Source organism: Notechis scutatus, chromosome Z (genome assembly GCF_049901735.1).
Source record: "Notechis scutatus isolate UNSWTSFEM ecotype Mainland chromosome Z, rNotScu1.2, whole genome shotgun sequence".
Lineage (NCBI taxonomy): Eukaryota > Metazoa > Chordata > Lepidosauria > Squamata > Elapidae > Notechis > Notechis scutatus.
The window spans coordinates 21,179,203-21,191,814 of record NC_142025.1 but is presented as its reverse complement, the minus strand read 5'-3'; the positions used below and the strand labels follow the sequence as shown (position 1 = coordinate 21,191,814).

General features: G+C 38.6%; 1 protein-coding gene across 3 annotated transcripts in view; it reads left to right on the top strand.

Moving 5' to 3' along the window:
• The window catches only part of GPR158 (G protein-coupled receptor 158), a 164,090-nt gene that overhangs the window by 79,828 nt on the left and 71,650 nt on the right, over positions 1-12,612 (top strand). For all 3 annotated transcript variants that reach the window (XR_015746078.1, XM_087947965.1, XM_026672111.2), the window contains exon 3: positions 8,736-8,838. Coding sequence is in view for 2 of the 3 variants with exons in the window: in XM_087947965.1 (XP_087804091.1) it covers positions 8,736-8,838 (103 nt within the window). In the remaining variant the exon portion in view is untranslated. The remainder of the gene's footprint in view (positions 1-8,735; positions 8,839-12,612) is intronic.

Sequence of the window (12,612 nt, the reverse complement as noted above, 5' to 3'; positions counted from 1 at the left end):
GTGTGTGTGTGTGTGTGTGTGTGTGTGTGAATGTACCCCCTCAGCTTACACAAGTTGGTCACTTATAAGATAAGAAATAAATAAACGCCCACCCCCCAAAACATAACTCCTCCGGTGCCCACGGATAAACTGTGAACCACCAATTAGTAGCAGGGCTGACCCTCCCTCTTGAACCAACATCTAATTGGGGGAGCAGACCGCCTTCAGTCTCTTGCGAGAAACTGCTGGCTAACCCTGCAAACCGCTTGCCGAGGTGTGTGTGTGGGGGGGCTTTCGCCTGCCTTTCCCCCGCTCCGGCTGCCAGTTGCTCCTTGGGGAGCACTTCTTAAAAGCCTGCTCCCAGCACCCGAGCAACTTCCCAGCAACTTTCGGCTTCCTTTAACTCGCTGGCGCCGTGCCTCGCCCGAGGCGGAAGGGGAAGCCCGGCGGGCGGGCGGGCAGGCTGCTTGAGGAGGCTCCGGGCTTCCTCCGCCAGGCGCGAGCGCCATGAGTTAAAACAAAGCCGAAAGTTGCTGGGAAGTTGCTCCGTTTTCCAGGGCTTTGCAAAGGCAAAGTTTGCAGGCTGGAGCGTCTTCCTGCCGAGGAGCGGGAAGGGTTCCGCCCGGCGGGCGGGGTGGGCTGCTTAAACTTTGCTCAGGTGGCACTTTAAAAGCCTGCTCCCAGCACCCGAGCAACTTCCCAGCAACTTCGGCTTCCTTTTAACTCGCGGGCGCTCGCGCCTCGCCCCGACCCGCACGGCAGCCCACTCCAAGCAGCCCAACCCGCCCATCGGGCGGAACCCTTCCCGCTCCTCGGCGGGAAGACGCTCCAGCCTGCAAACTTTGCCTTTGCAAAGCCCTGGAAAATGAAGCAATTTCCCAGCAACTTTCGGCTTCGCTTTTAACTCGCGGGCGCTCGTGCCTGGCGGAGGGAAGCCCGGAGCCTCCTCCAAGCAGCCTGCCCACCCGCCCACCGGGCTTCCCTTCCGCCGCGCGCTCGGGCCAGGCACGAGCGCCCGCGAGTTAAAAGGAAGCCGAAAGTTGCTGGGAAGTTGCTCGGGTGCTGGGAGCAGGCTTTTAAAGTGCCACCCGAGCAAAGTTTAAGCAGCCCGCCCGCCGCCGGGCGGAACCTTTCCCGCTCCTTGGCGGGAAGATGTTCCAGCCTGCAGTTTGCCTTTGCAAAGCCCTGGAAAACGAAGCAACTTCCCAGCAACTTTCGGCTTCGTTTTAACTCGTGGGTGCTCGCGCCTGGCGGAGGGGAAGCCCAGAGCTTCCTCCAAGCAGCCTGGCTGCCCGCCCGCCGGGCTTCCCTTCCGCTGCGCGGCTCGGGGCCAGGCGCGAGCGCCCGCGAGTTAAAATGAAGCCGAAAGTTGCTGGGAAGTTGCTCGGGTGCTGGGAGCAGGCTTTTAAAGTGCCACCTGAGCAAAGTATAAGCCAGGGCAAACAGTGAGCTCTCTTGCTCCCTCTTATGGTGATTTTACAACCACACCCAAAAACTTGGTTTACAGTTTAAAGTGATACATACACTTAAACTCACTAACATAGTTTATATATTATTCTACCCAAACTAAGTTAGGTAACCAATGTTATCCCTAACAGTGTTAATATCAGATACATGATATGGGTTCCAGACTGATGAGCTGTATTCAAGTACAGGTCTAGCAAATGTTTTGTATGCTCTAGTTAGTAGTGTGATATTACCAGAGAAGAAGCTACATAGGATTAGATTAACAACTCTTAATGCCTTTTTGGCTGTGTAGTTACAGTGGGCTCTAGCACTTAGATCATTTGAGATGAGTACTCCAAGGTCCTTGACAGAGTTTGGATCCTCAACAAGGTCTTGACTATTCATCTTGTATTTTATTTTCTGATTTTTTTTCTGCCAATATGTAAGACAGAGCATTTATTTGTTGAGATTTGAAGTTGCGATTTGATTGACCATTCTGATACATAGTTAAGGTCTTTTTGGAGGGTAGTAGTATTGTCTGTGGTGTTGAATAGCTTTACATCATCAGCAAAGAGAACACAGTTGCTCTTGATATGATCACAGAGGTCATTTATGTAGAGTATGAAAAGAGTTGGTCCTAGAACACTGCCTTGGGGGATACCACTGTTGACAGGTACAGAATTTGATAGGACGCTCCCAATTTTGACCATTTGTTGTCTGTTTGACAGGAACGCTTCTATCCAGTTATGTTGGTGTCCAGAGATACCATAAGATTTTAGTTTTAATAGTAGTTTGTCGTGTACCACTGAATCAAAGGCTTTACAGAAGTTTATGTAGATTGTGTCTATTGCTTTGCCCTGATTGAGTTGTGTACTTCATATGTTTTTGCAGTGTAAGAGTTGCAGATTACATGATAGTTTTTTTTCCTGAAACCAAATTGTTTATTAGAGAGTAGGTTGTTTGTCTCTAAGTAGTGGATAATGGATTGGTTAATAGTTGATTCCATGACTTTACAGGTGACACAGCATAAGGAAATTGGTCTGTAATTTTCAACTAGGCTGGGGTCTCCTTTTTTGAAGATGGGGATGACCGTGGCTTGTGACCATAGTTTTGGCAAGGAGCTGGTCCTGAAAGATTTTTCAAAGATTATGCTTAGAGATTCGGCTATGGCAATGGATAGCTTTTTTAAAAAGTAGGCACATATTCCATCTGGTCCAATAAATAGGGATGGTTTTAGATTGCGCAGTGCTTTTTCAACAATGTCTTCTGTAAAATTGATGTGTATTAGATCATTGTAGCTGTCTGTGGTTCGACTAGGAAGTACTGGGCTTGATCCATTGCTATTTACAAATACTAAGCCAAAGAATGTGTTACAGAGGTTTGCTTTGATGGAGTCGTCAGTGCAGTCTTTGCCATTAGGTCCTTTCAGGGGTGGGATGGACCTTGAGTCTTTTAGTTTGTTGTTTACAAAACTGTAGAAAGCACGAGTGGAATTTGTGTGTAGAAGGTTTTCCTGTTGTTTAATGTGATAATTAGTGCATTCAGTTTTTATCTGGTGGCATAGATTTTTGTATTGGCTTTTGAAGTTGGCAACGTGACCAGATTTGTTTTTCGCCAAAGTGATCTCTTTTTGGATTGAAGCTTCCTTATTGTTATGGGTAATCTGTTTTTCCTGGTTTGGGGAGTTGTTATTGGTACATATAGTTTGATGGCGCTTTTGATTTATAGTAAGAATATGTTGTAATGGTCTTCAACAATATTGCATCCAGTGAATAGAAATTGCCAATCAAGGGAAGAGAGATTGTTGACTATAATATCATAGTTGCCTTTTTTGAAGTTATAATTGGGGTTTTTGTCATTGTGATGATTTTTGTGTGGATGTATGTTGAGACAAAAGTCAATCATGTTGTGGTCACTGTTGGAAAAGGGTTCTTTAATTTGTATTCCATAAATTGAATTCAAACTATTGCAGAAGATGAGATTGAGCAGTTGTTAAGACTAGTATTGTTGGTTACTAGTTGTTCCAGTCCCAGATTTGTTACAGCATTGTAGAAAGTTGCATGTGTGGGTTCAGTTTTACATTTGTTTAGGATCCAGTTAATATGAGGTAGATTGAAGTCACCAAGAAAGATAAAAGCGTGTGGGCAGGATGCTGCCTATGTTAGTAGTGTATTTAGATTGTTTACATGTTCGATGTCATAATCAGGGGCTCTTCAGTAAGAACTGAAATGTGATATTTAAGGTCAGTTCACAGACAATGGTCTCAGGAAGAGACAAGAATCACGCTCTTGGGTAACTTGGATGTTTTTTTAGATATAAGGAGTTTTTATAGAAGATAGTTCTTTGAGAAAACCTTAGAAGGACTTTGTGCTGTACTATCCCTGACCTGAAAAAAATATAATAGAAAACTGAAATCATTATCATAATAAAAAAATTGAATTGCCATAGGACTTAAGAATTCAAACAAACAAGCACCTGCCAGGTATCACTCCAGAACCATTGTCAATAAGAAAGATTTTTTTAAAAAAGTCTGGCTAATAGACACTGCAACATCTGGGGACAGAAAACTATAAGAGAAAGAACTGAAGAAGACAACAAAATGCAAATAGAATAGAACTGTGAATAGAACTAGAACAACTATGGCAAAAAAGCCATAAATAGTTCCAATAGTAATAGATGTCTTGGGGGCAATTCTGAAACAACTGGAGGACTAGCTGAACATCATCAGCATTGACAAAATCACCACCAGTCAATTGCAAAAGGTACCTTTACTTTGAACTGCTTACATTCTGTGTTGATACCTTTAGCACCATCAAATATCAACATTTCCCTGTCTGAAATTGTTGGAAAGAAGTTGATGTGTGAATAAAAATGCCAAATCTAGTCGAAACATGTGGCTGGCTGTGCAATGAACCAATAATAACTTGATTATCACCAGTGTAGGATAATACCTCTATTCTACTTAGTGTAGCCTATTAACAAGCATACTTTTCACAAACTAAGCTGCCTGGCCATTTTCTACAACAATATAGCAAAAGCAGCAAGCCATGAAGCAACTTACAGTATTACGATGGCAATAGAACCCTTCCATTCTATTTCACAGATGAAAATGGGCACACCCTTGTGTGCTTGTAATAAACATGTCCTTACACCAAAGGTTTCTTTTGCTTGAGCAACTCCATCTCTTTCTCACATGCTGGTAAAGGCTTTTCTTTGCTCCAGGTATTGATTTATTTTACAAGCAGTATATCCTGTGCTGATTTAAAAGCAAATAAATTTGTTTGGTTAAAGATGTATGCTAGAAAAATGTAATTGGGCCTTATAATGTGTTACTAACTGTTCAAAATCATCTTCAGCAATAGCCGGAAAACAAGTGACCCTTATTCTCTTCTATTTATAAGAGATAAGTGGAATTGCAATTAACTTTTTTAAAAAAAATTGGGGAGGAATATTGGAATTGAACTCTTTTCTATATTTGCATCACATTATACTTGATATCTAAATTACCATAAAAATACATCTCCAGTGTAAGGATACTATAATATAATATTTTGGTGTTTTTAATGTTCTGTTTCTGTAGGACTAAATAGCATAATGCTCTCTCTCTCTCTCTCTCTCTCTCTCTCTCTCTCTCTCTCTCTCTCTCTCTCTCTCTGTCTCTGTCTCTGTCTCTGTCTCTGTCTCTGTCTCTGTCTCTGTCTCTGTCTCTGTCTCTGTCTGTCTGTCTGTCTCTCTCTCTCTTATTTCTCTTTCTCTCATTTGCTCTATTTTTCTCTTTCTGTCTTTCTCTCTCTCTTTCTCTCTAACTGTCCCATTCTATAGTATGGTTAATTGTAAGGGATACCATTAGTTACTTTCTAAAACTTCAGAACATTAAAAACTTTACAGAATTTATGATCTAACTTTATTCTTCTGCATCCTGAAAATGAATCTGATTGTGGATTAATATAGATTAAAAGATGGTGTCAGAAGTAACTGCCCTCTCAAAGATTATAATGGCTGCATGCTGAATTGTGATAAGCTCATTTTCCTGATGTATCATTTCTGCCATGGTAAAAAGATGGAAAGGCAGAAAAACAGCCTTCTATTCATGTAGAAATTGTAATCATATTTTGCTGAGCTGAAAAGAGACCTGACTTTTTGTGATTTGATGAAAGGCAAAAGAAGAATTAGCAACATGCAGAATGATAGCGATTATAGAGTTGTGTTATCTAAGTGCTCAAAGTAGGACATTTTCACATTAAATACCTAATGGAGGAGCTTACCTATAATTATAGTATATGTTGTGGCAAGGGTATACAGTATACCCTTCATATGGCTATATACATGTACACTACAGACAAATATATATTTGTTTCTTATTTCCAGAGATGAATTTATTTATTTATTTATTTATTTTTAATATATTAAGACCAGGAATATCTCCAGGGTATGGCAAAAAACAGAGAAAACAAGATGGTACCCAATAGGCAGTCAGAACTATGAAAGATTTCTCACACTAGAAGTTAGCAGTTCCCACTGAAAAGTTTTCACTTCACTTTACCTCTAAAGCCTACAAATTAACAAGAATCTTTTTTTTCTCTTTTTATTACTTTAATTCATTTCCTTTCCTCTTTTTTTTAAACAAGTTTTTTCAATTTTTCACATAAAAACAAAAAGCTCTTTTTAGTGGACAACATATTTCCGATCATCAATTTACATACAAATATGACAATAATTATACATTCATATATGCATACTTAATTCTATTAAGGGAAAAATTGACTATTTAATTCCTGGTTACTGATATTGACCTCATTTTTAAACATCTTCACATTCATTTCAATTATTACAATTTCTTCAATAGACCTTAACTTTTCTTTTAAAGATAAAAATAAAAATGTATATTCATCTAATAAGAGTTATCAGTATCTATCCCTCCATTAATAATCTATATTACCCTATTTTCTAAGTATTTTTTAATTGCAAATATACTCTTGTTACCACTTGTCACCCTGCAGAATCCCCCTTTTAATTCATCAACCATTATCTCTGAAAAAACAATTTCTTTTTATCATTTTACTATTTTTGTGTTTCTTTATTTCCTGCAGCTTTCTTACTGCCCCTCCTCCCCCTCTTTTTCCCATATCTTTTCTCATTCCAGTTTATCTCCCTCTTTCTTGATATCTTCCTTACCCCTTTCTGCTGCATCTTTCTACCTCTCCTGATTTCACAGGTATTCCCCTTTTTGATTACCTTCTTAAATCTAAACTTTTTAGCCTTCCTTCTTTCCCCTTGTCTTTGTAGTGTTCTTTGTGTTAATTGTCTATTTAAGATGGCTTCTCCTTGAGCTGACTCTTCCTCCTCTGAAGTTCTTTCTTTTTGTTCAGTTGCCATTTCCATTTCTTCTAACACAGAACAAAGTGATTCGCCTCTTTCCTGTAGTAATTCTATCATATTTTTAAGTTCCATTTTTAATTCCTGAAGAGATATCATCATTACACACTCTTATATTTTATAATCGTTAAAGTCCACAAAAAACACTTTTACTTTCCTTCTTTCTTCTTCAAGTTTTCTAAAGTTCTCAATTGTTCCAACCCAGGGTCTATACCAAAAACATAAATCAATCCCACAGTCAGTCTTTCCTTGCTTCTTTCTTTATTCTGATTCAGCTTTCACTTTCTAAGATTCTTACTTTGTTTCAATATTTCTTTAACATTATATCGACACAAGTTCATACAGAAACAGGATGCTTTCCCTTTTCAGTTTAAGTTTTTATCCAGAAGATGGCACTCTCCATTATACAAAGTCTTCACCTTTTTCCCCTATTTTATTATTTAGGGTTTTTCGAACCTCAATATTCCAGAGCAATCCAGTTTCCAATTTGTAAATTTTATTATTATCATTTTTTGACAATCTTAAGTCCAGCTTTATTTTATGGCTATTTATAGCCAAAATATTTTAATCCAATTTTATTAAGTCTTTAATTCCGGCTTCTTCCTTTCCCGGTTCAAAGCCCCGCCTAGCTGTCAAAATTATTTTCTTGTTTTTTTTTCCTGTCCCTTTGTATTTCGCTGCTCACTTTTCTTTTCTTAAGAGTTCAATGTTACCTTAATCCTGGGGTACTCTTTGTTTAGTTGTTTCGCCCAATTGTCCCAGCTCAGATGTTATCCACCTCTTTCTTCACTCCTGCACAAAACTTAGTCCAGCTGAGTCCTCCTCTTTGGGGTGGCCATTTTGGACCACCACTTCAGTCATCTTTGGGGGGAAAAAGACCAAGCCCGGTAAGGGAGATGCGGCTCCCCTCAACCAGGCTGGCAGCTTCCCCTTACTCCACCACCCCTCCAAGGCAGCTTCAGCCCCTAATCGCAATGATCGGGGCTCTTCAACGAAAGAGCATGGACCATTACCGTGGACATTCGTGATCTATGGTCCATCAGTGAAGAGGGATCAACCCAGAAGTCTAATTCATTTCCTTTTCCTACTGTCCTGCCAATCACTGGGAGTGTTTAAATACAAAGCTCATGTAGATGTGAGACACATTTTATGTGAATATTTATGAACTGTGGATACTCCACCTATCAAATTTGGTTTTCAAATTGACTTTGTGAATCAGAATGTTCTTTTAGAGTTGTTCACCAAATAAATTGGAAGCAAAGAGGTTTCTTCCTTTATTTTTTTTTCAAATTTCAAGAAAGGAGAACAATTAATCACTATAACATTTTGCCAAAAAAAATCTTGTTGTCAACTAAAAAAAAATAAAAATACTTTTTTGGTCTTTTTAGTTGCCAGCAGAAAGAGAGTGGGGGAAAGTAATGCATTCCTGAAATGCTTCAGATAATTGCTAGGCAGCCCAAAGCTGTTAGCGTGCAAGAATATTACTGGAGAGCATGATAGATGACTCTTGGCTACGGATGTGTCCCATTGTAGAATATACATCCAGGGGATTAGGGGAAGACCAGGGTCAAGGGGGAAATGAATGATGTATTTTAGTGTCAGCTGGTTGTCAGGGCTCAACAAATCCACCCCCATTCAAATCATAAGTCTCTAGCTGCATCTTTCAGAGTTTAAAAAAAAAACTTATTTATTAGGGGGTGGATTTGTTGGAGCCCTGACACTTGTCTGGGTAATAATTTACTTTCAATTTGTTACACTGAAGTCTTTTTAAAATCTCTTTCATCAATGCTTTTTACAAAAGAAAAAAAAAACATTGTTCTGAAACCCCCTGCTGAATTGCTGGCCTTGAGATGAACCACCACAATGTCTCCATAAAGGAAAATGGGTGTGTCTTTCATATTTTTTTCCTCCTTGTCTGTCTTTCTTTCTTTTAGTGTATACCAATTAAAGGCCTGGGATTTGTGCTTGGAGCCTACTCATGCATTTGTAAGACTGGATTCTATAATCCCAAAATATTTTCAATGAACATCTTTCACAGTAAGTGCCTTTGCTTGAATCTGCAAGAGAGAACACATTAATAATGTAAGATTCCCTTTTATCCTTGTCAGGGTTATGCACTCGACTCTAACGTTCTGCAACTCAGGGATTATATAATCACTTAAGAAATTTTAGGTCTGTGGTTTGTCATCTGTATGCTCTCTACAGTCTGTAAAACATATCTACTTTTATGGGTATTTGATTTGTAAAAGCTTTGCTCCTGGGCTGTTACAGTTTTCAGAACCAATATAAGGATAGCAGCTATTTTAAAATGCATATTAGTTGTCTTTTTTGTTAATTTAAGTGTAAGCCTTTCTCCCTTTGAAAGTATGTTGTATCTTAAAATGGCACTTGGTCACCCATCACTTTAAAACTAGTGCATATTGTTAACAATTCGATGAGAATTATATTCTCATGATAGATAATTCTACCACATAAAATGTTGTCCCATTGGCTTGCATCTGTTGGCTTGCAGTGGCACTATTAGTACATCTAGCTCCTAATATCTCTAGGATTAATGTTCCCAAATTCTAGGATAATTTGTCTGTCCCAAAAATGTTTTTTCTTTGTGATTTTTCCCAAGGAATACTGACACTGGTAATTCTTTAGGCAGTAAATCACATACATAAGCACAAATCTACCGCTATAAGTAATATATGAATTTGTTTACAAGTAAATATGAACACATATATCACAGATGTTAGATGTATAGGACTACCACATCTGGACCACAAACATCCAAATGGCTAATTCTTAGAATTTATCTTGGCTTTCATCTAGTAGTCAATGGATTCTTGTAACCCAATTATTGTAACATTGTATTAGATGCAGTAGCATCTGAAAGCTTGGAGGAAACTAGAGACATCATTTTCCCTCTAGATCTCCTTTCTCCAATTATTGTTGTTCACTAAGTTGTGTCTCCAATTATTGTTGTTCACTAAGTTGTGTCTGACTGTTTCTGACCCCATTGACCAGGCCCCCACTAGTCCTCCTGGGGGCTTGCCCAAATTCATGGTCATAGCATCAATTGTCTCATCAGCTGCTGTTCCCTTCTCCGTTTTTGCCTTCAATCTTTCCCAACATCAAATCTTCTCCAATGACCTTCCTTCAATCAGCTAATTTAATATATTCCTGAGAATGTTCAGTATAGAACAGAGGTCTCCAAACTTGGCAACTTTGAGATTGATGGACTTCAATTCCAAGAATTTCCCAACCAGCATGGCTGACTGAGGAATTCTAGTAGCTGAAGTCCACAAGTCTTAAAGTTGCCAAGTTTGGAGATGTCTGGTATAGAAGTTTCACTCTCTCTGACAATCAACAGGATATAATGACCAATAAAACTAGCATGTGAGTGCAGAGAAGAATATAAGTATTGACAGGGAAGAAAGCAGAAATTATTTCTTGGTTCTAGTTAGTCCATCTAGCCTTACAAATGGAAGTGCCAAGCAATACTTCTAATAATAGGGTAGAATAATTACAGAAAAAATAGTAAACAAATGAAATTAGAAATGAGTTGGCAATATGTACATAAACCTAGAATTTAAAAAGTATTTATATGGCAAATTCAAACTGGATTAAGCTTATTTTACACTTGTTTCTTTCAAATTGTAGTACTAAAATTAGCATTCATGGTGATAATTAATAAAAATCTAAAGCCAATACTATACATAGCCACTTGCAAGAACATTGCACAGAATTTACATAGATTGTTGCTTCGAAGAAACTTGATTTTTTTTTTTAAATTAGGCTCTCAGCCTGCCAAACTGAATATATGTATCTTTTCAAAACCAAAGGGTAAGATAGCTCATATCAAGTGTCAAACTTTGAAAGAAAAAGCCACAGGTTTAAAGTCAGTAATGTACCTTGTCACCTCTCTTGCTACATAAAACAAGACTACTAACTCTAAACGTCTAAGCACTGATATAATTGAAATGAATGCACATTGAGCATTGTATAGTACGGCAACATTCAGTCATGACCTGAAGAGCTATTTTGCAAAGCTTGAGAAAAAAGACAAATGGATTTGGACAGAATAAAAACAGTACAAATCTTATGGTGGGGGAGGGAAACATCCTTGTCAAGAGAGAAGAAAACATGGTGGAGCCAAATAAGGTTGGATGTAGGGAAATGTTGTAGATGAGCAATACAATTTGATTTATAATTATTTAGAACTTTTCCCCCATTAATTTTCAGGGGGATTTAGCAAACATTTAGGACAGGAGTGAATCATGCTTATTTGCTAATTGGGCAGCATTTCTTAATTACAGCTTTAACTCAGTCCCCAGGTGATTTAGTTGAGAAAGTGGGTTAGATGTGCTGTTTTCTAAAAACATGCATTCTACATTCCTACTTTAGTTCAGAAAGCTATCTGTGCCAAGCTCAAAAAGCAGAATTTGCTTTTGCAACCTCCAGTGCTCTGTGAAATTTCCTTAGCACATTAGTTTGAAAAAAGATTGTTTATCTAACAGCCAGCTCTGCAAACCCAGCAAGGAATCTGAAAGTCAAGCTGTGTTCTTGCTTGCTCACCATCATTAATAATCAAGAGTTTGCCGGCCAAATGCCTCTACCACTTAAAATTTTGCCATCCTTCTGCTTTCTGTAAGGCTGCACAGTTGTAGGTCGAGGCAGAATTGGGAGGTAAAGTGGGCTTCCGAGATGGCAGGGCAGATGGAATTGTGTTTGCAGTTCTGTTTCTCAGATCATGCCAAAAAATTAGACAAGTTGTTAATTTTTTGAAACTGCCTCCAAAGGCTCAGAAAGCAAACCAGTCCCAAATGGAAATAGTGGGAAACTGCCCCAATTCAGAAACCTCTCAGAGAAAACCTTGGAGCAAATGGCTTTACATACACTTTAAATGGCATTTAAAAATTTAGCAGATAGATCTCAAAATCAGCTATTCTTACATGGCAAGGAACCAGAATGAAAAGCAGGTAATCTGGATCATGGCCAAATATTTGGAGATTAGATTTATAAGCCAATGACTAACAAGTTCCAGGCTGAAAATTAACCAAATTAACATGTGCATATTATTCAGAAGTCATGATCTTATGCCTTTATTAGTAGATCATGTCTGTGGATGTGTTGGTTGTCTTGTTGAGTTTGACCATCCTGTATGTAATCTGTTGCCTTCCAGTTTCATTTTTGTAGTCTCAAGAAACCTCTCCATCTGCATTTACCATCTCATTAAAAACCAAAGGCTCTCCAAATCTATAAAAGCAATAAGAACTCTTCAATTCACCCATGTGCATCACATGGGTTTTTGCATCATCGCTCACCTAACAAAGCCCTAATTTCCTCCAATCCTGCAATTGCCTTACTCATTGGGAGATTATTTTACACATTAAGCCAATGACTTACCAAGATTTAAATCAAGTCCAGATATGCTGTATATCCACAAACATGATTATATCTGCAATATCATTGCATGCAACACAGTGTTATGTTCAAATGGGATGAGTTTTTAAAAAATCATAACTACATTGTTTGAGAGCAAGAGGCAGTGGATAGCTCTCATCCCTTCACTGTTGTAAAACCTTTCCTATGTGAAAAATTGGTCCATACATTTTCTTCTTTTTCCATTCTCTTCCCTTCTCTTTTTCCTTTTTTGGATTATATATGTGTGTTTAGTGGATGGCAGAAGGAAAAGTAATGTCTGTCTCCCTCCCTTATACTGCCAGCAAAAAGGAAGCCTTGTTTGAAGAGTACCTAAGAAAACTGTCCCCTCTTCACTGGCCTTGAACCATTGGCATTTTAGTAGAAAGTTATTTCTCTCAC